We start from the raw sequence: 26,588 nt of genomic DNA, 5'->3' as shown, positions 1-26,588 counted from the left end.
ATATTGGAACAATAATGGGAATACCCCCTAAAATGGGAATTCAAGCTGATAGCATTAGAGAAGAACATGAATACCCCTTGGAGGAACTCCTGGAACTCTGAGAAAGAGATGGAGGAAGTCCTCTGGGAATGGGACTGATCAATGTAAATGAGAACACCCAGGAGTCTTTTGTTTTTAAAATTTTTTATTTTGAATATTTCCCCATATTTACATATTTCATGTTCTTTCCCTCTCCCCCAGGTCTCCCTATCCCCCTTTAGCTGATGCACAATTCCACTGGTTTTTACATGTATCATTGATTAAGAACTAATTCCATATTATTGATAGTTGGACTAGAGTTATCCTTTAGTGTCTGCATCCCCAATAATATCCCCATCAGCCCATGTGTTCAAGCAGTTGTTTTTCTTCTGTGTTTCTCCTTCCACAGTTCTTCTTCTGAATGTGGCTAGTTTTCTTTCTCATAAGACCCTCAGCCTTGCTCTGGATCTTTGCATTGCTGCTAGTATAAAAGTCCGTTATTTTTTATTGTACCACAGTGTATCAGTCTCTGTGTACAATGTTCTCCTGGTTTTGCTCTTTTCACTCTGCATCAATTCCTGGAGTTCATTCCAGTTCACATAGAATTCCTTCAGTTCTTTATTCCTTTGAACACAATAGTATTCCATCACAACAGATACCACAATTTGTTCAGCCATTCCCAAATTGAAGGACATTCTCTTATTTTCCAATTTTTTGCCATCACGAAGAGCACAACTATAAATATTTTTGTATAAGTCTTTTTCCTTATTATCTCTTTGGGTTATAATTCAAGCAGTGCTATGGCTGGATCTAAAGGCAGATAGTCTTTTAAAGCCCTTTGAGCATAGTTCCAAATTGCCATCCAGAATGGTTGTATCAGTTCACAACTCCACCAGCAATGCATTAATGAAGGACACCCAGAGTCTTTAAAGGCTATAATTGTTACTGACCTTAGGGGTTAAGGATATTCTTTTTTTTAAAAAAAGGTGAAATCCCAGTGCTAAGTAAGCATCTTCTTATTTTTGTGCCACAGCAATTAGTCAGTCAATCAAAGAAGCATTTATTAAACATGAACTATATGCCAAGGACAGGAAAATACTTTGTTGGTTGCTCTTGGATAGAGGGAAAGAGACCTGAAATGATAGATTTTGAGGAGTTAGAAGGCCCCTTAGAGGGTGTTTAATTCTAGCCCTAGTTTATACACATTTCTTTTTAGTATAGATGTAATTAATCTAAATTCTCTCCCTCCTTTTCTGGAAGGGTTTTAGTTTTTTTTAATAAATGAAATCTAATATTCTTTGCTCCATTTTTATGAAAATACAGAACTGACTATTTTGGCTTTGAAAAAGAAATTATGTAATTTGAGACCATGTCTAATAATTGTCACATAAAACCTACTACCTCAGTAACTGAAAGGCTTGTGACAACTTTTTTCTGATTATTTGATTTTACATTTACTAAAATGCATAATTTCTGTCATTTCTTTTTGCATTTACTTATTTCCATTTTTAATTAAAAAAATTGGTGATCAATACACAGGGGCTTAATTTTAAAAGCACAAAAGCAAAATTAAGAAAGTACTCACTCTCTGAAGAACTGGATGGTATTTCTGCTTAAATTTATATTTGCACAGCTTAGCACAGTGCCTGGCATATGGTGATCACTTAATAAATGCTTATAGATTTGACATATTCTCATATTTAAAATGATGTCTTCAGCTCTAAATTTCCCCATCTGGGATATAAAGTCTTTATATAAATTCTTTATTTACATTAATAATATTTCTAAAGAAAAATGGCTCTGGAGTCAGAAGTGACAAATTCTCCTTTTGCCACTGATTTATCTAAGTGTCCTTTGGCAAATCATTTAATTTCTCTGGGCCTCATTTTTCTTATGGGCAGCTAGGTGGCACAGTGAGTAAAATGATGAACCTAGAGTCAGGAAGACCTGAGATAAAATTTGACCTCACACACTTACTACCTGTGTGACCCTGAGCAAGTTACTTAACCCTGTTTGCCTCAGTTTCCTCATCTGTCAAATGAGCTGGAGAAAGAAGTGTCAAACCACTCCATATCTTGCCAAGAATATCCTAAGTGGAATCACAGAGAATTGAACATGACTGGAACGATGAACAACAACAAAATATTTTTCTTTTCTGTGAAATGAGGGGTTCATAGGATCAGTAATTTAAAGATTGAAGGGATCACACAGGTTATAATGTCTAATTCCATATGACAGGTGACCAAACTGAGTTACCAAAAAGGTTTAGTGACTTGCCTAGAGTCATAGGGCTAATAAACATTTGAGAAAAGATCCAAACATAGGTCTTCCTGATTCCATACACTGTAATCTGTCCTCTACAGAGGTTTATATGTATATGTATGTATAATCCCTTAATTCTCTCTAGTTTAAAATTTATTATCCTTCGAAGGTACCTTAGTATCTCAGTGGATAGAGCACTGTATCTGGGATTGTTAAGACTTGAATTCAAGTCCAGTCTCAGATATTTACTAACCGTGTGACTCTGGGCAAGTCACAACCTCTGTCTGAACCAGTTTCTTCAACTCTAAAATAATGATAGCACTTACTTCCCAGTGCTGTCACGAGGATCAAATGATATAATATTTGTAAAATACTTAGCACAATTCCTGGCCCATAGTAAGAATTATATAAATATTTCTTTCTTTCCTATGACTTTTGTTAAAACATGTACATGTATAAAATCTTAATGTTAATTACTTTTATTTGCACTAATGTAATGATCTTGATTGAGTTAATGTAAAGACTCTTTTAATCTTATAGATTGCAAGAATAGCAGTCTAGAAGATCCACCCACAATGCCAAAGAGCCAATAACTAAAAAATTGGAAGAAAATGCAGACTTGGGCTCTTGAGCATGTGGTCTAGTAAATTAAAAAAATGTTTTCCCTTGAAAGAATATGAGGAATATATCATTATCATTAAAATAATAATTATTCATATTAAATATATCTTTTCTTTGAGCTAATTTCTATTTGTCCAGCAGTGACTATTATCTGTGCTTCACTGTTTATATTGATTTAGTTTGTGGTGAGAATGTCAATATTGACACAAGTCATGGGATCACACAGTTCAGTCTCTCTAGCAGTGTCTCAGCTCCTTAGCTGTTGAACAAGGATCTCCCATTTAGCATACCATCAGTTAAATCAATGTTAATAGATGGTCTAAAACTCATGTGATCCTTGGAACCCTCAACTTCCCTGTCCACCATTCTGCTGTCATCACTTGGGAAGTCATAAGGAAATTGCACAGGATTGAAGCCTTTTTTTCTCATTCTTGTGTTTCAATTATATTCAAAACAATATGCATTTATTAAGCACCTACTCTTTGGCAGACAGAGGAATCCATATAATGGTTTGAGAGCCTGTCTCAGATTCAGGAAGACTTGGGTTTATGAGTTATCTCTTACGGTTTCTAGGGAATGGAGTGGATAGAGTGCTGGAGTCAGGAAGATCTGAATTTAAAACCAGCCTCAGAAATTCACTAAATGTGTGACTCTGGGTAAGTCCTTAACCTCAGTTTCCTGATGTGTAACATGGGGATAATAATAGTACTTATCTTCTGTTACCATGCCCCCTTTCAGTGGTGATCTACTCTCCCTACCCTTTTTAGTTCCTTCTTTGTTGTTCTCTTTCCCTATCAGTATTTAAGCTCCTTGAGGGAAGACACTGTCTTTCTTGTTCCTTTTACCTGGATCCCCAGTGCTTAGCACAATATCCAGCACATGTTTTTTTATTGTTTAGTCATTTCAGTTGTGTCTGATTCTTTGTGACCCCATTTGAGGTTTTCTTTCCAAGATCTTGGAGTGGTTTGCCATTTCTTCTCCAGCTCATTTAATAGATGAGGAAATGGAGGCTAGCAGCATTAAGTGAGTTGCTTAGCTTCATATAGCTAGAAAGTGTCTGAGGACAGATTGAAACTCAGGAAGATGAGTCTTCCTACCTCCAGGCACCTCCAAGTCTAGTGTTCTATCCATTGTGCCACTTAGAAGTCAAAGCAGTTTATTGCTGGGTCTGTAGTTGAAATCTTTTTATTTTATTTTAACATTTTTTATTTTAAATATTTTCCAATAGTTTCATATTTCACGTTCTTTCCCTGTCCCCCAAACCCCACCCTCACACCCCCGTAGCCAATGCACAATTCCACTGGGTCTTACATGTATCATTGATTAAGAACTAATTCCATATTATTGATAGTTGGACTAGAGTTATCATTTAGTTCCTACATCCCCAATAATATCCCCATCAGCCCATGTGTTCAAGCAGTTGTTTTTCTTCTGTGTTTCTCCTTCCACAGTTCTTCCTCTGAACGTGGCTAGTTTTTTCTCATAAGTCCCTCATTCTTGCTCTGGATCCTTGCACTGTTGCTAGTATAAAAGTCCTTTATGTTCAATTGTACCACAGTGTATCAGTCTCTGTGTACAATGTTCTCCTGGATCTGCTCCTTTCACTCTGCATCAATTCCTGGAGGTCATTTCAGTTTACATAGAATTTCTTCAGTTCTTTATTCCTTTAAGCACAATAGTATTCCATCACCAATATATACCACAATTTCTTCAGCCATTCCCCAATCGAAGGACATTCTCTCATTTTCCAATTTTTTCCCACCACAAAGAACACAACTATAAATATTTTTGTACAAATCTTTTTCCTTATTATCTCTTTGGCTTATAATCCAAGCAGTGCTACGGCTGGATCAAAAGGCAGATAGTCTTTTAAAGCCCTTTGAGCATAGTTCCAAATTGCCATCCAGAATGGTTGAATCAATTCACAACTCGACCAGCAATGCATTAATGTTCGAATTTTGCCACATCCCCTCCAACATTCATTATTCTCCCTTGCTGTCACTTTAGCCAATCTGCTAGGTGTGAGGTGATACCTCAGAGTTGTTTTTATTTGTATTTATCTAATTATTAGAGATTTAGAACACTTTCTTATATGCTTATTGATAGTTTTGATTTCTTTATCTGAAAATTGCCCATTCATTTCCCTTGCCCATTTATTGATTGGGGGATGGCTTGATTTTTTGTACAATTGATTGAAATCTATTTTTTATGACTTGGTGGAACTTATCAGAGAATATTCTCTATTTCATCGTCCCAAAAGTCATTTCCAAGTTATAATGAGGCTTCAGTCCTGATATTTAGTCATATATAGTATAAAGCATATTATAAGTACTTAATAAGTACATGTTGCTTCCCTGACTGCCTACCTCCTAGAATTCCTCTGAGAATAAAATAAAATAATATTTGTAAAAATGCTTCGTGGTCTCCAAAGCACAATATTAATGATAGTTATGATTATTATCTCATGTATGATGGCTGTGTGATCCTGACCAGGTCCCTTACATTTTCTGTTGTCTCACAGAAGTGTCAAACTCATGCAGTGAAACTCCCAAATAAAACTTGAACCAGATTAAAGTGTAACTAAGAAATATTTAACAAAATAAATAAAAATACAACTTAACATAGATAATGTTGATTTGTGGTTTTCTAAGTTAATATGGAAACTACAGAGATGTTTATCTATTTTAGTTTGACTGCTGCTTAGATAATTCTCTAAGAATATATGTTACAGAGAAGGTGTAAATCTGCATTGTTAGAGGGAATTTCCCATATCAATGAACTCAGAAGGACAATCTCTATCATCTCTCTCAAAGTAATGAATATTGCTTGCGATACTATTGTACAAAGATAGAAACACTTCAAACTCCTACCCTTAAGGACCTTATGTTGTTCCTGGGGAATGGTGTGGTTACAATGAGTACAAGGGTAAGAAAAGACAAAATATATACAAATTAAGTAAAAAATAGTTTGGGGATTGTTGCTAGAGGTAACAACAGCTGGAGGCAATGGGAAAGGCTTTGTTTTGGAAATGATCCTTGTACTAAGCTAGAAATTCCAAGAGGTGGCAATGAGGAAGAAGAACATTCCAAGCATTTGGATAGAGAGTCTATATACAATAGCATGGTAGTAGGAGATGTAATGTTGTGTACAGGCTAAGGCAAGTAAGCCTGTTTGACTGGTACATAAAGTGTATGATGGAGAATAAAATGAAATTACACAGCCCATGTTCCAGGCAAAATGAAATCAATCTGGAAAGAAAGATTGAAACTAAATTGAGAAACATTCTTATTTTGTAATAAAAATACTTTACTGGGATTGTATGACGATGAAAACATATTATGTTTCCATTTCATAATTGTGAAAGACTATAAATACTAAACAAAAGGTTTAGTAATTTATCTTTATATCTTATCTCTGAAGCAATAGGGAGCCCTTGAATCTTCATGAGTAGGAGCATGACAAAGTCAGATCTTTACCTTAAGAACAATTTGGCATGGGGGTAAGGGTTGGTTCAAAGGGATTAAAGAAGAGAAGAGGCTGAAGGAAAAGCAAGGATTCATTAGACCACTTAAATTATCCAAATAGAAGATGAGAGCCTCTGGTAGAGAGGTGGGCAGCTACATAGTTTGCTATAACCAAAGGATTCTCTGTTGTTATTTGGTTATTTCAGTCATGTCTGACTCTTCATGATCTCATCTGGCGTTTTCATGGCAAAGATTCTAGAATGGTTTGACATTTTCTCTTCCAGCTCATTTTACAGACGAGGAGAAATCTGAGGCAAACAAGATTAAATTACTTGCTCAGGGTCACACAGCTAGCCTGAGGCCAGATTTGAACTCATGTAAATGGCTTATTTTACAAATGAGGAAACTGAGACTAAGAGAAATGAAGTGACCTGGCTGAAGTCACACTAATAAGTCACAAGTGAAGCAATTAGAATATTGTCACCATCTAAACAAAATTTTTTCTGATCCTGCTGGTGCCCTCTTTCCCCAATTAACTTATACTTTTTACTTTGAACAAGTTATTTGATCTCTCTGCGACCAGTTTCTAACTCTATGCAGTAGTGGGGTTGGATTATATTCTAGTCAGGTTTGAGATTCCAAGGAACATAGTTTGTTATATCATTTACAAGTCACAGAGATGTACTAACTCATACAGAAAGGGTACAGCAAAATTACCCCTTACTGATTAATCAGTTATTGTTTCGATATTCTTTTGATTGAATACAGATACCTGCGGGGAGTGGGACTCCTCTTCTTCTGAATTCAGGGAATTGTATCTATCTTCTCTCCCTCTCCCAACTTAGAAAATTCCTAATCTTTCCTTCCGTTAGAAAATCAGATTACTTAATTTAGGATACATCCTCAATGATTATCTTCTTTTAACCAATTGGTCTTATTTGATTGTTTTTACAGCATAAAAATCTGTCTCCTCATGCTGAGAAAGTCTTGGAACTGATTTGTTATGCCATTGGCATGCATTGCTTAAAAAATAGATATTCTCAGAAGTTCCAATGTTTGTTTCCTCAGTTATTTCCTCTTTTACCTGCCTTACTAACAAAGTCAGGATTTGAACTCACGACCTCTGACTCTAAATCCATTTCCTCTTCCGACTGAACTGCATGGTTTTTCCCCATGTTAGAATATATTAATTTGAGTTTAGATTGATTAGTGATTGATCAGGTTAGATACATGAAATTGTAGCCGCTCTGGGCTACATGGAAAGTGTCCAGCAATACTTCTGTCAACTTCTGTCATGCTAATTTTCAGCAAAGTAGATTATTGGAAATATCAGGACAAGACATCCAGACTTTTTTCTTACTTTGGGACTTTAGTGACTCTGGAAAAGAGAGAGAGGCTGACAACATTGCAAGTCTGCTTCACTTAAATCCATTTGTGTTCAAGTCAAGACATCACCCATGATGATATTGGTCTCCTTCAAAAATGAAGGATGAATAGCAACAAATACAACAGGTCCAATCATGTCACTATTCTGCTCATTAAACAACAGTGGTTTCCTATTACCTCTAGGATCAAATATAAACCTCACTGTTTGATATTGTTGCTATTTTTTATTTGTTTCAGTAACATTGATTCTTTGTGACCCCATTTGGTGTTTTCTTGGCAAATTTACTGGAGTGGTTTGCCGTTTCCCTTTAAATGACACCCTTTGACATTTAAAGCCCTTTACAACTTGTGTTCAATCTATTCTTCCAGGCTTATTATATATTATTCTCCTACACATTTTAAGATTAGGACAGCTAATGTTTTCTTACTCTTCCTCCCACACTTTAATCCAGCTCCCATCTCTTCCTTTGCAAGGCTATTGTCCATACCTGGAATTCAATTCTTTCATTTCTGTCTCTTTGAAATCTTTTTTTTCTTTAAAGCCCAGTCCTCAGACATTTTACATGAGATCTTTCTCAAATCCTCAGCTGCTAGTGCCTCCATTATGTTGCACTTATTTTGTATATACTTGACATACTTTTAGAGAACTAGCTTCAAAGCTCGAAAGATAAAGATTAAAATCTTTTCTCTACACACACAAACTTGTAACTCTGGGCAAATCACTTATTCTATCAGTAGTCTAGGCAGCTCTCTAAGGCTATAAGGTGTAGAAAAGATGCCAAACTGCAGTGGTAAAGGAAGTTTCCTTAACTCAGAATTTATTTATTTTTTAAATTAAGTGCATTCATTTAATTAATTAAGTTAGAATATTTTTCCACAGTTACATGATTCATGTTCTTTCCCTCCCCTTCTCCCACCCCATCCCATAGCCAACCAGCAATTCCACTGGGTTTTATATGTGTCATTGATCAAGACCTATTTCCATATTACTGATATTTGCATTAGGGTGATCACATAGAGTTTACATCCCCAATCATATTACCATTGAACCATGTGATCAAGCAATTGTTTTTCTTCTGTGTTTCTGCTCCCACAGTTCTTTCTCTGGATGTGGATAGCTTCTTTCTCATAAGTGCCTCAGAATTGTCCTGGATCATTGCATTGCTGCTAGTAGAGAAGTCCATTATGTTCGATTGTGCCACAGTGTATCAGTCTGTGTGTACAATATTTTCCTGGTTCTGCTCCTTTAATTCTGCATCAATTCCTGGAGATTATTCCAGTTCACATGGAATTCCTCCAGTTCATTATTCTTTTGAGCACAATAGTATTCCATCACCAACAGATACCACAATTTGCTTATCCACTCCCCAATTGAAGGGCATCCCCTCATTTTCCAATTTTTTTGCTACCACAAAGAACATGGATATAATCAGAATTTTCTATACCAATGAAATGGCAAGTCTAGTCCTATCTCATTATTTTGAAAATATTTAAATGTATGCATATTTTCTCCCTTAACATAATACAAAATCTCTGAAGTCAGGGCCATTTCATTAGTTTTTTTTTTTTGTTTTGTTTTTTTTCTCCTCAGTGCTAGTAATAGCAATTAGCACACAGTTGGAACCTAATAAATGCTTATTTATTGGTTTATAGTCATAAAAATCTAGAACCATCTTATGTTTTAAAAATGCTATTGTTTCTATATTTTGACAATTTATCAATTGGGTAATGGCTCAAGTACTTGGGTATTTATAATTTCACATACAAATATGAACAAATTCTGAGATCATTACTGATTAAATAAATGCAAATTAAAACAACTCTGAGATATTTTCTCTTACCTATAAGATTGACTAAAATGATTAAAGAGCAAATTAACAAATGTTATATAGGACATGGAAAAATGGGTATTCTGATACACTACTAGTGGAATTGTGAACTGATTCAACCATTTTGGGGAGCAATCTGGAATCATGCCCAAAGTGTTATAAAATTGCGTATATCTTTTGACCCAGAAATACACCTATTATGTTTATTTCCTAACTTGATGAGGGAAGAAGAAAAAGAACCAATATATTATAAAATATTTATAACTGCTCTCTTTTTGGTGGCAAAGAATTCAAAATTGAGGGATGTCTAACACTTGGGGAATGCCTAAACAAGTTGTAGAATACGATAGTGATGGAATGCTACTGAGGCATAAAAAATGATAAACAAATTAATTTATAAAACATGGCAAGATCTCCATGAAATTATAAAGAGTGAAACAAGAAGAAACAGAAAACGTTATATTCAGCAAAAGAAATATAGTTTGAAGAATGACTTATGTATATCCTCCTCCAGAAAAAAGAACTGATAAATAGAAATGAACAAGACATAGTTTACATCTATATCTATATATCTTTTTGTTAAATGATACAGGCAGGAAGGGTAGAGAGAATGAGAGATATCTGAACATTTTAATATGATAAATAAATAATTAAAAAAGATATATGCAAGCTAAAAAAATGCTACTGTTTAGAAAGTAGGGAATATTCACAGCAAGAGTATAGAAATAACAAAAAAAAATCTTAGACGTTTGTGCTATGCCAGAGAGGGGAAAAATTTATTAGAAATTCAGAAGAAAACTCCTTACTCTATAGGAAGACATAAAAGATTATAAATGAAAACCCCCAAGCACCCTAAATAATCATATGCATCAGTCTTAATATCCTTAGAAGGACAAGTGACATTCACTTGTCCATTTTCCAGGTTACCATCTGGGGCTTTGCAATTTCCTTTGCATTGTTGTTGAATGTGGTTCTGCCACATCTGGCCCCCATCCTAACATCTGATTGAAATTGGCTGTGGCTACTGAAGCAGGTCAATACAGGATAGGCATCTTGTAGGTGCTGTCAGGCTCTGGACAAAGGCAGTCGGAGCTCAGCAGCCACAGGGAAGGCAGGGCTCACAGGGGCAAGGCTGGGTGTATGTGGTCAGGTCCAGGTTCTCCAGGCTTGGGAGGGGCTGGGCAGAATTGAGCAGGAAGCATGTGGGCACACAGGGCTGAGGGATGTGGCAAGGGGGTGGGCAGCAGTCACAACAGGTGGGCTCCAGCAGCCAAGTGGTATGTGGGCAGGTGCTGGGCAGGCAGACTCCACATCGGCAGCACTTGTCAGAAGAGCAGATGGTGGTGGCGGGTCCAGTGGGGACGCTGCAGCAGCAGTCATGGTAAGACATGGTGTTGGGGATTTTTTTTCTGCTTAGTAGAAAAGAGAGATAGAGTTTTTGATGGCTTGAATGTCTCCTCACTTATATACTCTCCCCAGTGGGCGTTGACCCAGGGCAAAGACTTCCTGTCCCCAATTTTCTTGTCCATGCCACCTTCTTTCCATGAGCTCCTCTAATCAGTTTGGCATCCATGAAGATTTCTGAGTCCTATTAAGTTAGTCATATTTGCTTTGCAATACTCAGATTCATTATCCAGGAAGTTTGTCAATGGAGCTCATGTTTTATCTTCAAAGGGACTTGTTATTACATCACCAATTTTGGTCATTCGTTGAAGTGACAATTCAGCCACATGGATGAGGCTAAATAGTTTCTTTTTGTCTTTTCCTTTAGCTTCTATATATGCTCTGTGGCTGGTGAGACCATAACCATCAATAAAATGATTTTAAATGACTCGTTCTCCTTGTATGTTCCTTTTTTGCTTATTGAGAGATGTTAACAACAATAACAGCCAGTATTTATGCAGTGCTTTAAGCTTTGCAAAGCACTTTACATATGATCTCTTAACTTAAGGCATCTGAGATAGGAAGATGTTTCTAGAGTATTACCTCTTAAAAGTTATATCCATGGTGGGCATCTAGGTGGCTTAGTGGATTGATGAGCCAGGTCTAAAGAGGAGGAGTCCTAGGTTCAAATCTGGCCTCAGACATTTCCTATCTGTGTGACCCTGGGCAAGTCACTTAACCCACATTGCCTAGTGGGTTCATCTCTCTTCTGCTTTGGAACCAACACACAGTATTGATTCTGAGACGTAAGGTAAGTTTAAATTAAAAAAAAATATATATAGTATATTTTAAAATTAATATTCAATGCCTCCAAAGTATGATATTTGTAAGGATTTATTAATATTAAATTAGATAGCTAGAGAACGCAGAGAACCTTTCCCACTCACCTCATGTGGAAGAGAGAGGCTATATATATCTCCTAGTAGACTTGATAACAAAATTTAAATTTCTTATAGACCAGGTTAAAGTTGACTCTTTGGGATATACTGTGGGAAGTATGCTCTAACCATTAGAATGTTTCAGAAGGGGAATTGGATACTGAGTCTTAGAATTTTGGACTCTGACCCTGGAACTGATCTTGTCTGATTGGTGAGCTTTTGAATGATCCTGCTTGGAACCAGTCTTCCATGTCATTTCCCATCCATCATTTCTAACTGATGCCATCAATACTCCCTCCATCATCTTTTTTTTTTTTTTTTTTTTTTTTGGCTCACTACTAGAACCTAGGACTCTAAGCAGGGGACAGCTTTGGGTTCTGATAGGCAGAATTTGTATTTTCCTCATTTTCTGGCCACCATTTCCAAACTTCCCTTTCCTGCTCACTCTTTATGTGTTTTCTTTCTCCTACTCAAATGTAAGCACCTTGAGGGCAGGGACTGAGTTGCTTCTCTTGTATCTGTAACCTCATTGCTTAACACAGTAGTTGATGTGTAGCAAGTGGCCTCTGCCTCTGACCCTCTCTGTGTTTGTCTCTCTGTGCCTTTCTATTTTCCTCTCTTCTCCCCTCATTGGATTATTACTTTTTGAGTGTGTTGTCAAGGGAGGTTCTTGTTCTCCTCGGCTATGGGTTGGTCTTCACTGGTATTCATTTCTTGGGGTTATTGTTGGGGAAAGGGTTCTGGTCTTCTCTAAGTCACCATGTCATGTTTTATAAATATTAATCTTCCCTACAATAACAGTTGCTCCTTTGAGCTGAGTTTTAGATTTTAAACCTTAGACTTAGGTTGGAATCACAGCTCAGCCACTTACAAGTTATGTGACCTTGTGAAGTTGTTTTTACTTCTGCAGCCTCAGTTTCTTCATCTGTAAAATGAGAGAGAGTTGGATTTAATGATTTCTGAAATCTCTTTCAGGTCTGATGTTCGGTAATTCTGTGATTTTTAGGCCAATAGCTTACTTTAAAAAAAAGAATCTTAAAACACTGAATCAAGGGACAAATTATAAGAATTCTGTTCACTATAACTTTAAATGCTGGATTTCAGTTTGGGCATGGAAAAAGTATGAGTCAGTGAGAAGGACTGTAAACTATGGCATGTTTCTCTTTGGGCCACTCATTCCTTTACTGTCCCTGCCCTACATGGTCAGTTGACAGTTTCAGGTGTGTATATCTCCACTGTGACTATGCACTATACATTCCTCCAGTGTCCCACAGTATTAGTGTGTACATAGGAAAATTTCAGTAAATATTAGTTGAATGAGTTTTAAAAATAGCTATCATTTATATAGTACTTTGAGATTTGCAAAATGTTTTACAAATATTGCTTTATTTGATCTTTACAATAACCCTGAGAAGTAGTTGCTTTTTTTATAGTTTCTATTTTTCAGAATGAGAATTGAAGGAAAATAAAATAATCCAACATGCTAATATGTAGCTAGAAAGATGACTGAATCAATTGTGAAGAGATTAATGACTTTAACTTTTTTTTAAATTTAAACATTTATTAATATTCATTTTTAACATGGTTACATGCTTCATACCCCTACTTTCCCCTTCAACCCCCGCACTCCCCCCACCCATGGCCAACGCACATTTCCACTGGTTTTGTCATGTGTCCTTGATCAAGACCTATTTCCAAATTGTTGTTAGTTGCATTGGTGTGGTAGTTTCGAGTCCACATCCCCAATCATGTCCACCTTGACCCATGTGTTCAAGCAGTTGTTTTTCTTATATGTTTCCTCTCCTGCAGTCCTTCCTCTGAATGTGGGTAGCATTCTTTACCATAAATCCCTCAGAATTATCCTGGGTTATTGCATTGCTGCTGGTACAGAAGTCCATTACATTCTATTTCACCACAGTATATCAGTCTCTGTGTACAGCGTTCTTCTGGCTCTGCTCCTTTCACTCTGCATCAGTTCCTGGAGGTCTTTCCAGTTCACCTGGAACTCCTCCAGTTTATTATTCCTTTTAGCACAATAGTATTCCATCACCAGCATATACCATAATTTGTTCAGCCATTCCCCAATTGAAGGACATACCCTCCTTTTCCAGTTTTTTACCACCACAAAAAGCGCAGCTATAAATATTTTCATACAAGTTTGTTTATTTACGATCTCTTTGGGGTACAAACCCAACAATGGTATGGCTGGATCAAAGGGCAGGCATTTTTTAATAGCCCTTTGAGCATGATTCCAAATTGCCAGCCAGAATGGTTGGATCAATTCACAACTCCACCAGCAATGCATTTATGTCCCAATTTTGCCGCATCCCCTCCAACATTCATTACTTTCCCCTTCTTTCATTTTAGCCAATCTGCTAGGTAAAAAAAAAATAACACAGACACTCAATTTTTATTTCAAAAAAAGTCATTAGTATAGTTTGGCTGATGCAAATTTAAATTTTCCCATTTACCATTTCTTGATACAGAGCATTTAAAAACAAAGATGAAAATTAGAGATAAAAATGGAAAATGTGGGGGCAGCTGGGTAGCTCAGTGGATTGAGAGCCAAGCCTAGAGACGGGAGGTCCTAGGTTCAAATCTGGCCTCAGATACTTCCTACCTGTGTAACCCTGGGCAAGTCACTTAACCCCCATTGCCTAACCCTTACCACATTTCTGCCTTAGAACCAATATACAGTGTTGATTCTATGATGGAAGGTAAGAGTTTAAAAAAAAAAAAAAAAGGAAAACGTTTGATTCCCAAAAGATTCCTTTCCTTCTTCCTCTCTCCTGTTTTTTCCTTCTTCCTCTCTCCTGTTTTTTCCTTCCTTCTTTCTTTCTTTCTTTCTTTCTTTCTTTCTTTCTTTCTTTCTTTCTTTCTTTCTTTCTTTCTTTCCTTCCTTCCTTCCTTCCTAATTTCCTCCCTTTGTTCCTTCGTTCATTTGTTCATTCCTTTCTTCGTTCCTTCTTTCCTTAAATTGTCATAATTTCCCAATGAAACAAAAAGATGAGATGATCATATTACAAGTGAGGGATAAATAATAAATAGCTTTGATACTCTATTGGTATCCTCATGAAGTCAAAAGAACTAAAGAAAGGACCCCATTAGTGGTGAACTCATTGGAGAACATGAACAAAAGACACAAGATTCATCAGTGGTGTGAATACCTATGTTAATGAGATTATAGATACTTTGGAATATTCAAGTAGCTTCCAAATAATCTTCTTCTCTACCTCACTTCCCAATAGAAGTGTTGGTAAGCAAAACAAGCCAAAACATTAAATCTTTGACAATGTATGATTTATTTTGCACCTATAGTTCACTGCTTCTCTGCTGAGAAAAGGGAAGCATGCTTCACTTCAGTCTTCTGGGGTTCTAAGACAATAATTTATTTTGAAAACAATTCAGCTTTTAGGGATAATCCTATTTTTGTTTCTTCTTTGGTAAATTTTGTTTGATAAGATTAAAAAATAGCCTCTTCTCTGACTGATAGGGAGTTTTTCAGATCTTAAAGGATAGAAGTAACTTGGTTGTTGGAGGTAGTAGGGAAAATAAAAATTAAAAGTCGAGGTTGAATGTTATGCATAGTGATATTGGACTTGGATATTTTAAATAATACTTAATTTTGTAACAATTTTTTTTATTTTTCAGGTAATTTTTCTTCAAATGTCCAAATCTGAAATATTAAGGTGTTGCTTTAAGGTACAAGATTTCTACTGCTGTCATCAGAAAGTGTAATTCTGCTGAGTATATTTATGGAAGCATGATGCCCAGGTTAATAGGCTTTGGATAATTATGACTTGGAATGATGAGGCAACACATAGTTTGGGAGGCATGGGTGTTTATTTCATTTTTAAAAATGAGAATGTTAGTGACTTTTATTTTTATTTTTTCAATATGTTTTTAACAAGCATTTATCTTTTCCCACTGCAACCCCAAATGCCAAAATAGAAAAAAAAATCCATGTAACAAATATGCATAGTTATATTAGTGATGTTATCCATTTCTTTTTTCAGATGTTTTAAAGCACCTTAAGAAAACTTTTCATAAACTGTAATGTCCAAATACTGAATGGTTTCTTTGAAGGTATTCAGTTGTTTGCTAAATTGCCCATAACAAATGCCAGAGTTCCTCAGGAGTCCTGTTGATAAGCTGATAAAAGCCATAGTTATCTCTTTTAAAATGGTACCTAGCAGCAAGACGGGTCACACTCACAAGGCTGAATGCATGTGGTCACTGAGATACCACACAGGTTGGGGGTCGGGTGGCAGGAGTTGAGCAACCAGCAAGATGGCACATAGGGATCGGGCACACAGCAGGGAGGAGGGCATCCACAGTCACAGCAAGTGGGCTGGAGAAGGCTGATCTCGTGGGGGCAGGTGCTGGGCAGGCAGACTCCACACCTGCAGAATTTGTCTGAAGAGCAGATGGTGGTGGCCGGACCAGTGGGGACACTGCAGCAGCATTCCTGGGGGCAGGTTTCACAGCAAGACATGGCTTCAGTAGTTCAAGCTTCTCTTGGGAGGCGAGGAGAAATGATGGCTAGAGGGCAAGCTTGGACAGGTGCTCTTGTGTCAAAGTGGCCTCTGGATCTTTTATATACCTCCTCTCCAACTGAGCATTTCCTCAAAACTTAAGGATTCTTCCCTGTTGTTGTTTATGTCCTTTTTTTTTCACGTGCATAACCTGTTAGTTTATTTTTTTTCTAGGAGGAATAAAAACATGGCATGTTGTTACTTGTAAGATCCATTAATCTGGGCAGTGTGGTGCAGGAGAAGGTCACCAGGTTTAGGAACTGCAAATGATTTCGTCTTCAGTTTTTACTGGGAGTGAGCTAAGTGAATGTAGATCCTTGACTTTACTTCTCTCTCATCTGTAATGTGGAATTCAAATTCATTTTATTGATGGGGAAACTGAGGCTTGAGAGGTTAAGTGACTTACTTAGGACCACACAGATCAAGGTTGAACTAGATCAGGTATTTTTAATTTGAGGTCCAAGAAACTCCTAGAGGTCTGTGGATAGATTTCAAGGAGTTTGTGAATGTGGATGGGAAAAGGAATGCATCTATATTTTTGTTATAATTGCTTTTCTTTGTAAACCTGTGTTTTTTATGCTTTAAAAATTATTCTGAGAAGGACTCCTTAGGTTTTACCAGATTTCCAAAGGGGCCCCAAACAGAAAAAAGGTCAAAAATCCCTGGAACTAGATGCTTTCCCAAGGTCTAGTCTAGGTTTGACATTATATCAGGAGGGATGGTGACCTTCAATGTCACTTTTTCCCTTAGAAATAGAAAGAGTTGGATTCTATACTCTCCAAAAATCTTTATATGAAAAGATTTCTCTGTTTCTTTTTAAAACTTTCTTCAGACAGGTGAGATTAAAATCTAGAAGCCAGGTCTTTGGACCTTTAGCCCAATAAAGGAATGAAACAGCATGTAATAACTATATAGGCGCCAAATGAGGGAATTAGGGGGTGCTGGGCGTAGAGTCAAGAAAACTCATTTCTTGAGTTCAGATCTTTTCTCAGACACTTTTTGGTTGTTTCACCCCGGGAAAGTTAGTTAACCCTATTTACTTGAGTTTCCTCATCTGTAAAATGAGCTGGAGAAGAAAATGGCAAACCATTATAATATTTTTCACAAGAAAACTCCAAGGACCACAAAGATTCTGATATGACTGAAAAAGACTAAACAACAACATGGTACAGGTTTCTTCACTTTTTGTCCAGATTCTGTCACTCACTTGTTCTGTGACCTTGGAAATGCCCCTGTGTTCCTCTTGCCTTTAGTTTCCTCATCTTCAGAATGAGAGGGTTGGAAATGAGATCATCTGATCTCTGACAGTTTTTCATGGATAGCACAGGCAGTGCCCAAGGCCATTCTCTAATACCCTAAGTTGCAAGAGGAGTTGTTGCTATGCTTCAGTGGAGGGGTGTTTGTACACTAGGGAGACACTCCACGCTAATGAAATCATTGGCCCAGAACAAAACAAAAATCATTTTCATAATTCACCTTCATAAAACGACTTAAAGAGAATATGTAGGAGAGTAACAAATACTTTAGGGCCTCTTGGGAAAATTGAAGTTGGGAAAGAACTTTAGATTTATTTATTCAAGCCTCATAGTTTAATCATTATGCAATTTGTTTTGCTATGGAGGAAAAAAAAAACAGGATGATGATATCTTCTCATGCTGTTAGTAAATAAGAAACATTTTAAAATTTTAATAAAGAAACTGAGTCTTGTTTCTTTTCAGAATTTTTTTCTTTTAAAATCTTAAAAAAAATTCTATATACTGTCAGTCTCCAGTGATGAATGGGTTAGTTTTACCCAACCGTTAAAGATTACTTGTTTCCTTAAGATTACTTGTTTGAAGAAGATAGATCTCTGGGAAGCAAAATGAGGAAGGATGAATTTGGAAATGAAGGTAATATAAGAACAAAAGTTTTCAATAATTTTTTTAATCTTGTATTTCCATTTAATATTTTTTGCAATTTAAATCTTTTACTTAGTCTGGGATTTTAGATAAAAGAGGAGAGGCTATCCACTGCCGCAGAAGGAACTGATGGAGTCTGAATGCATATCGAAGCATATCATTCTCCCTTTATCTCCTTCGTGAGATTTATTTTATTTTTTGGTATAAGCAATATGTGTCTTCTTTTACAACATGACAAATATGTGTGGAACAATGGCACATGTATAACCTGTATCATATTGCCTACCATCTTGGGAGGGAGGGAAAGAAGAAAGCTAGGGAGGGAAAGAACATGGACCAGAAAATGTCAGAAAGTGATTATTAAAATAAAATAGATAAGATGTTAAATAAAGGTAACTAAAATAAAATAGATAAGAAAATAGATAAGAAAATAAAATAGATAAGATGCTAAATAAAGGTAACTAAAATTCTAGGCTTCTAGGTAACTTTATATCAGGATCCTCAGCATTTATGGCCAATTAATTGAATACATGTAATCAACACAAATGATCAAACAAACCAACACATTGAAAAAAATAATTGAAGTCAAAATGGTACCTTGTTCTTAAATTTTTAGATTTCCCTTTTTTCTTCTGAACATCTATTGGTCTTTAGCTAGAGCACTTAGAACTAATGATTAAGAAGGAAATGGTCAAGGCTAAGGTGAGAATTGCTAGGTAAATATCAGAGGTACCAAGTAGAAGTATATTAAAGAATGATATTAAATAGTGAATGAACAGTTTTTCTTTAGTAAGGAAGGACAATATATTGATGACATTTCTCCACTTCTGTCCCTCCTTTGCTTTTATAGTTTATACTACACTACCCATGTTTCAATATCCATGAGGCATCAAGGAGGTATAGTAGATAGAGAGCCAGATTAGAAAAATGGAAGAACTGACTAGACTCATATCCTGCCTATGGGACCATGAAGAAATTACTTCACCTCTCCTGTTCTCAGTTTCTTCATCTATAAAATGGGCACAATAATAGCATCTCCTTTCCATAGTTGTTGTGAGCATCAAATGAGATTGTGTTTGTAAAGCACCTTTCAAACCTTGAAGTTATGTGGATGTTAGTCGATATTGTTATCACTATGGTTAATTGTAGGGAAACTAAGGGGTGCATTAGATAGAGCACCTTGCTTGGAATCAGGAAGACCTGAGTTCAAATATGGTTTCAGACACTTACTAGCTGTGTGACCATAGATAGGTCACTTAACCCTGTCTGCTTTGGTTTCTTCATCCATGAGATGGAGAAGGAAATAGCAAACCATTTTAGTATCTGTGCCAAGAAAACCCCAAATTCAGTCATGAAGAGTCAGGCACAACTGAAAGAACTGAAAAGCAACAACAACACAGATGATTTTATTTTTTATTTTGTTTTTATTTACTTTTTACTTTTTATTTTGAGTATTTTCCCCTAGTTATGTTTTTCATGTTCTTTCCCTCTCCCCCAAACTCCCCTAACCCCCCTTAGCCGACACACAATTCCACTGGGTTTTACATGTATCATTGACCAAGAACTAATTCCGTTTTTTTATACTTGGACTAGAGTTATCTTTTAGTGTAGGGGTCAGCAGCGTATGGCTCTTGAGCCATATCTGGCTCTTTTGAGGGCCAGATGTGGCTCTTTCTGCAGGAGCCATGAAGTCAATTTTTTTCAGGCACTCTTACAGGTGCGTGCACTGTGAGCACTGTATGGCTCTCACGAAATTACATTTTAAAAAATGTGGCATTTATGGCTCTCATGGCCAAAAAGATTGCCGACCCCTGGTTTAGTGTCTACATCACCAATCATATCCCCATCAGCCCATGTGTTCAAGCAGTTGTTTTTCTTCTAACACAGATGATTTTAATAGGCTCCTAACTGGTCTTCCTTCTTCTAGTTTCTCCCTTTTCCTATCTATTCTGGAGATGCTTCTGACAAGTTAATTTTCCTAAAGCACAAGTCTGATAACAGTAATACTTTTCACATAATATGCTTCCCATGTGAGCCTCATACTTTGGGAATTTCAATCTTCTCTTTACTTATGAGGAAACCAGTACTCAAACAGGTTGTGATTTGGTCATAATTATGTAGCAAATAGAGGCCAAGGGTGGTCTTTGAACTCATGACTTTTTTTTAAGTTCATTGAACTATTAACCATGCCACAATGCCTCTCTGATCACAGGGGTGAAGAACTAGGGGGGTGCCCATCTGTTATTGCCATACGACTAATGCATTATAGCAAATGAATGTAATCAATACTCTTATGGTGCAAGAAATGGCAAAAGTAATGTTTTCAGAGAAACCTGGTAAGACTTTCATTAATTGATTCAGAAAAAAGTGGGCAGTATCAAAAGAGCAACATGGTAAAGATAAACAACTTTGAAAGAAAAATTTGATGAATGGTGATTACCAACTATCATTCCAAAGGATCAATGGTGAAGAATGTTATTCACCTTATGACAGATTGTGATCCAATATACACAATTAGACAGACATGGCCAGTGGCCAACGTGGGGATTTCTTTTGTTTGACTATGTACATTGTTATAAGAATTTTGTTTCTCTCTTTTCCAGTGGAGAAGGGAGAGGTAAGATGGAGAGAAAATAAATGTTTGTAAATTAAAGAAATAAATTAAAAGTCTCTCAGAGCTATATCATAGATTTGGTCCTAGGAGGGATTATAGAGATCATTCCATTCAACCTCTTTTTTTTTTTAATAAAAGAAACTGTCAGAGAGATCTCTATTTGCCTAGATCACATAACTAGTCTGTAAAAGGAGTACTATCAGTGCCTGGCATATAATAGGTGCTTGATAAAGTTAAATTGATTGATTAATTAATTAATCACTTTTCCTCCTAAACAGACACTTCACCTGAACCTTCAGCATGTTGCAATGGAAAAAGAATTGAACTTGGAGTCATAGGTTCTGAATTCAAATTCTATCTCTGCTACTCACTACTTGTACAATAACTTGAACTTTGCATGCCTGGGCTTCAGTTTTCTTATAAAATCAAGGAACCATGGTAAAATATTCTAAATTAATTGATTTTAAAAATAAACTTAATTAAAGAATTAAATAAAATCAAGGAGTTGAACTAACTCTAAGATTCCAGATCTATGATACTGAGTCTTTGATGCTCTACAAGAATAAAGTCCAAACTCCTTAGTTTGACATTCAGGGACCTTTATAAAAATGTCTCCTTTCTACATTTCTAGTATTATTTCATACTCTCCCTATTCATTCACCTTAGAATTCAGTCAAACTAGACATACACATTTCTCATTTATTTATAGTATGCCTTATGCCTACCATCACCTTGGTAAAGATCTCCCCATCTCATTTCTTGGCCTATTGCAATAGCTTGCTGATTGACCTCCTTGCCTCATGCCTCTCCCCACTCTGGTCCCCTCTCTACTCATTTGTCAGATGGATCTTTCTAAAGTACAAGTCTGACCATGTCATCTAATTAGTAAACTCTAGTGGCTCCCATTACCTACAGGATCAAATATAAAATCCTGGTGAATTTTATGCCCTTCATAACCTGCCCCTTCCTACACGTTCAACCTTTTTGCAACTTACGCGCCTCTTCTACTTGACCACCACCATTCTGAGATTCAGCCACAGGGAAATCTTAGTACAATGAAGGAGAAAAGATGCAAACCCACCATTTTTAAGCAAGATATAAACAGAGTAAGTTGGAGATAAATTTAGAAGGAAGGTACAAAGATTAAAGAGGACCCGGAAAGGTTTCTTTCAGGATACAGGACATTGGTTGAGCCCCGAGGAAGCCAGGGAAGTCAGTAGAAGGGAGAGAGCTCCAGGCTTGGGGACAACCAGTGAAAACACTCAGAATCTAGTAATGGATTGTCATGTGTGAGGAACAGCAGTGAGAGCAAGGACTGGGTTTTGCCTTGTGTTTTTCTTTTCTTTTTCTTTTTGTATCCCCAGAGTTTAGCACAGTGCCTGGCAAATAGTAGGCACTTAATAAATGCTTGTTAACTTGACTTGACAAATGGATTTATATCAATTCACTCCATCAATCTGCTTGGTGAAATGCAATTTAGTTTGATTCGAGTCAATTCAATTGAACAACCTTTTATTAAGTGTCTGCTATATGTCCTTCTGGCCCAGTATGAAACTGTATATTAGTCCTAAGTCAGAGGAGAGGTAAGGGCTAAGCAAATAGGGTTAAGTGACAGGGTCACAGCTAGGCAGTGTCTGAGGCCAGATTTATACCCAGGACCTCCCATCTCTAGGTCTGGTTGTCTATTCACCAACCCACCTGGCTGCCCTCTACATTCTTTTTAAAATCAATAACACCGAACTGAATGAAAAGTCACACAAGTCGTATTTGCTAAGCCAAGAAATTGAAGTTTATTAGCCCATGAACAGCAGAGTTTTGTTCATATACCACCCCAAAGCAGTAAGCTAGAATTAGAGAGAGAGAGCGAGAGATCTCCCAATATCCCATGAATGTGGCGATACTCTGCGGAGGGAAGATGGACAGCTTCATGTAAACACTGTCCAAAGACTTGGAAGCCGATTCTCATCAAATCCTTCCACAGGAAGCATCGATTTGGCAGAGGGTAATGTGGGAAGCCAGGGATTACTTCAGAGGACTGGACGGCCAGGTTACTGGCTGGAGGAACTGTAAATTAGCAGCAGGGTTCGCACCTGCGCTCCCCCTCGCAGCAGCGCTCAGTGTAGGTGGTCAGGTTGATTCCACACAGACCAGGGGTGGGGTGGCAAGAATTGAGCAGCCAGCAAGATGGCACGTAGGGATCGGGCATGCAGCAAGGGGGAGGGCAGCAGTCACAGCAGGTGGGCTGGAGAAGGCTGATCTCGTGGGGGCAGGTGCTGGGCAGGCAGACTCCACACCGGCAGCATTTGTCTGAAGAGCAGATGGTGGTGGCTGGCCCAGTGGGGACGCTGCAGCAGCAGTCATGGCGGCAGACTCCACAGCAAGACATGATGCTAGTAGGTTTGGCTTGTTTTTCTAGTAAGTGTGCAAAGAGGAGGATTTTCCCAATGTGATGGCTTACTGTTTCTCTGCGGCTCTTATATATACCCAGGCAGATGGGCGTTGGTCCATGACACTGTATGTCAATTTCCATTAAAAAAAAACAACACCTCATTACTTAGATGTTTATTTCCTAGGAAGTGCTCCTCACCTCATAAAAAAGGTGATTGGCTTGTTTGGTTTCCAGATTAGGATTCTTTCCAATTGTTCTTTGTCACTACAAAGAGGAACTCATTTTCTTGTTCAAAGGCAAAAGTCATTATCTTCTAATCATCGTCCATCATTAAAGATGACTCAGTAAGTGTGGTCCCTTACGACTTCATCATGTTTTCTGACTTAGTGTTCCATCAGCAGCAAACATAAGTTCCTTGTAAATAAGTGATAGAATTTTAGAATAAATTATTTATGAATGAGGAAAGGATTATTTAGTCTTTAGGGAAGTGGCTAACTTTGTAGAATTACAGAACTGGATGAGAGAAAGACTAAACAATCTAGATAGAAAGGGGTCATGGAGACCTTATTTTAAAAATTAATTTGTTTGTTTGTTACATTAAGATATCCAGTTAACTCCTCCCCTCCCCTCCTTAGAGAAAGTAGCATTTATCAAATGAGACCTTATTTTTTAAATGCAGAGAAAGTCAGATAAGAAATAAAGACAAGCAAAAAAATATTTAAAGATACACACTTAAAAAGAAAAGCAAGTTGAGCATAACAGAGATCTGAAATTTCTTGTACCACCTCCCTTTTTAATTCTATGTGTGTGGAAATGCCCATTTTATGTGATATTTGCTAAGTTCAGAGCAAAAAAAAAAGTGGAAAATCAAATAAATAAAAACAAAAGGAAAAACACAGAACAAAAACTAGATAAATTTCCAGGAACTATTAGTGGGGGGAAATTCAATGCAAGTAACTGTAAGTAAGTTGTGAACTGGGTAGTGTCTTTCAGGATCTCACATCAAAGTTCTGGATTTAGGAAGTGTGACTTTGGCTGAGAGGAGAAAATACCTTTTCCAGATTTTTCCTCACTCCTATTAAAGAGGTAATAAGATCATTTGCTTATATGAGAGTATAAATGATAGGACATTTACAAATATGATATTTTCTGAATATTTTAAAAAGGGGGAAATAGCCTGAGAAATTACTTAGAAACAGGATATCCTTTCTTTATGAGGAATCTTTATTTTGAGATTTTTATAAAAGCACAAATACTAGCTCCCATTTGTAGTTAAAATATAAGATAGACACATATATGTATGTCCACACACACACACACATATACACAATTCCCTAGTCAGGAAAGGAGATGGAGGCCAAGGATATGTCAGTGAATAAATTGATAGAAGCCTGAAACAGTCATTAAACTTTACATTCTGTAGAATGTAAATTTTTTGAACAGAGGCATTATTTTGTTTTGTGCTTGCATAGTAGAGAGCTATTATATATCAGGATCTTAATAAATATTTGTTGAATTGAACTGATTCGAACTGAGTTGGTTTGTCCATTTGCCTGCTAATACATTTTGTGACCCTGAAACTATGCTAAGAGTTGTTCTATTCATCTGCATTCCCAAAATGGACTTGGGCATCCTGAGTACTGAGTTTCTAAACTCAATCCTTCAAGGTCCACTATTCCACCTTATAAAAATGATCATAGAATCATAGATAAAAGGCTGGGAAAGATCTGAGAGGCCATGTAGTCTAGTCTCCTCATTTTACAGATTAGGAAACTGAGACCTAGTGATTTTTACCAAGGTCAAACAGGTAGTAAGCTCAGTATCAAACTGAAAAACAGGTCCTCTTTGGATGTATTTTTTAAAACCCTTATTTTCTATCTTAGAAACAACTCTAAGACAGAAGGGTAAGGCTAGGTAATTAGGGTTAAATGACTTGCCCAGAGTCACACAACTAGTTAACATCTCAGGATAGATTTGAACCCAGGTCCTCCTGGCACTCTATCCACTTTGTCACCTAGCTGCTCCAATAGGTCTTCTTTGAACCTAGTGTTCTTTCCACTAAAGCATGTCACATTCCTTTTAAATCAGCCAATCAGATAATTGATAAACAATTATTATGCACCTACAGTATGCTAATAACTATGCTGTATATTGAGGATACAAAGACAAAAAACGAATAGTCCCTGTCCTCAGGAAGCTTATATTCTGTCATGAGAAATAGTATGTAGATTGATAAATATATAGAAAAATGGAAAATAAAGGTAATTTTGTGTGGGAGGTTGCAGCTGGAGAAACTGAAAAAAGGTCTCTCCTCTTTTGGGAGGCTTACATAAACTAATATAGAATATTACAAATTTTAAACACAAACATTAGTTCTTATCCTCACTATTATTATATTTTTTCAGTTTATGGTTTCATTTCAATTCCCTATGAAATGTCACTTCTATGCTGAACATATGCTGAACACTTCTTCCAAGAAAAAATTCCCCTTGCCTAACCATAATAATTTAAAATGTATTGAGGATTATAGGGTGTATTTCACAAAATAAAAATTGATGCCATTCTAGGTCAAGCTCTTATTTTATAGGTGCTATGAAGTTATGTGCAGTGAGAGCAAGGATTATTAAGGAATCATTAGTCACCTTTTTTAAAGGCCCCTAGACGCTTTACTAACCTTCCTCCCACATCAAAACTGGAGAGGTTCTTCTGGAAAACTTCTCTCACGCAAAGGCTCATGGATTTTCCTGAGAATACTCTGTGAGTCAGGTATAGAGACGGTATTTGGAGCTATCTACTCTTCAGTGCCATTTCTCATTCTTAAGCCTGAGACATTTCATCTCTTCCCAGAAGCAAGATGTAGGATACCTTCCTGTTTGTCATTCTAATAAAAATGTCAGTAAGTAAAAACAATTGGACTTTATTATTTGAATTGAGGGGTTTGTGTTTGTTTTGTTTTAAAATTTTAATGACATTCTTAATAAAACAGACTGGGTAAATTTTGTAATACCATTGTGATTATGTGATCTGGGGCAAGTCACTAAAACTCTCTGGTACTTTGCTCTTCTCTGAAAAATGAAGGTGTAGGACTAAGTGGAACCTATATCCATGATCTCATCATCAAGTAATATTAGATTTCTCAAAAATTCTTGGTTGGCTTCATTGTAAAATATGAACTTTTCTTCCTTCCTTCCTTCCTCCTCCTCCTCCTCCTCCTCCTCCTCCTCCTCCTCCTCCTCCTCCTCCTCCTCCTC

At 36.8% G+C, this 26,588-nt stretch overlaps 3 protein-coding genes across 3 annotated transcripts; all 3 read right to left on the bottom strand.

Annotated features, from left to right (window-relative positions):
* Positions 1-10,673: 10,673 nt before the first annotated feature.
* LOC123247104 (keratin-associated protein 3-3-like) lies at positions 10,674-10,970 on the bottom strand. The gene has a single exon (XM_044675904.1). The coding sequence runs from the start codon at positions 10,968-10,970 to the stop codon at positions 10,674-10,676; it is 297 nt and encodes a 98-aa protein (XP_044531839.1).
* A 5,120-nt stretch (positions 10,971-16,090) lies between these two features.
* LOC123247090 (keratin-associated protein 3-1-like) lies at positions 16,091-16,396 on the bottom strand. Its single transcript, XM_044675889.1, has one exon. The coding sequence runs from the start codon at positions 16,394-16,396 to the stop codon at positions 16,091-16,093; it is 306 nt and encodes a 101-aa protein (XP_044531824.1).
* Positions 16,397-23,019: 6,623 nt separating this feature from the next.
* On the bottom strand, positions 23,020-23,334 carry LOC123247113 (keratin-associated protein 3-1-like). Its single transcript, XM_044675913.1, has one exon. The coding sequence runs from the start codon at positions 23,332-23,334 to the stop codon at positions 23,020-23,022; it is 315 nt and encodes a 104-aa protein (XP_044531848.1).
* Between the last annotated feature and the right edge of the window lie 3,254 nt (positions 23,335-26,588).

Source organism: Gracilinanus agilis, chromosome 4, assembly GCF_016433145.1.
Source record: "Gracilinanus agilis isolate LMUSP501 chromosome 4, AgileGrace, whole genome shotgun sequence".
Lineage (NCBI taxonomy): Eukaryota > Metazoa > Chordata > Mammalia > Didelphimorphia > Didelphidae > Gracilinanus > Gracilinanus agilis.
This window is presented reverse-complemented; position numbering and strand designations above follow the sequence as displayed.

What these genes read in the sequence shown, in the direction of transcription:
- LOC123247104 (XM_044675904.1), bottom strand. Translation starts at nt 10,970, where the DNA reads ATGTCTTACCATGACTGCTGCTGCAGCGTCCCCACTGGACCCGCCACC.
- LOC123247090 (XM_044675889.1), bottom strand. Translation starts at nt 16,396, where the DNA reads ATGTCTTGCTGTGAAACCTGCCCCCAGGAATGCTGCTGCAGTGTCCCC.
- LOC123247113 (XM_044675913.1), bottom strand. Translation starts at nt 23,334, where the DNA reads ATGTCTTGCTGTGGAGTCTGCCGCCATGACTGCTGCTGCAGCGTCCCC.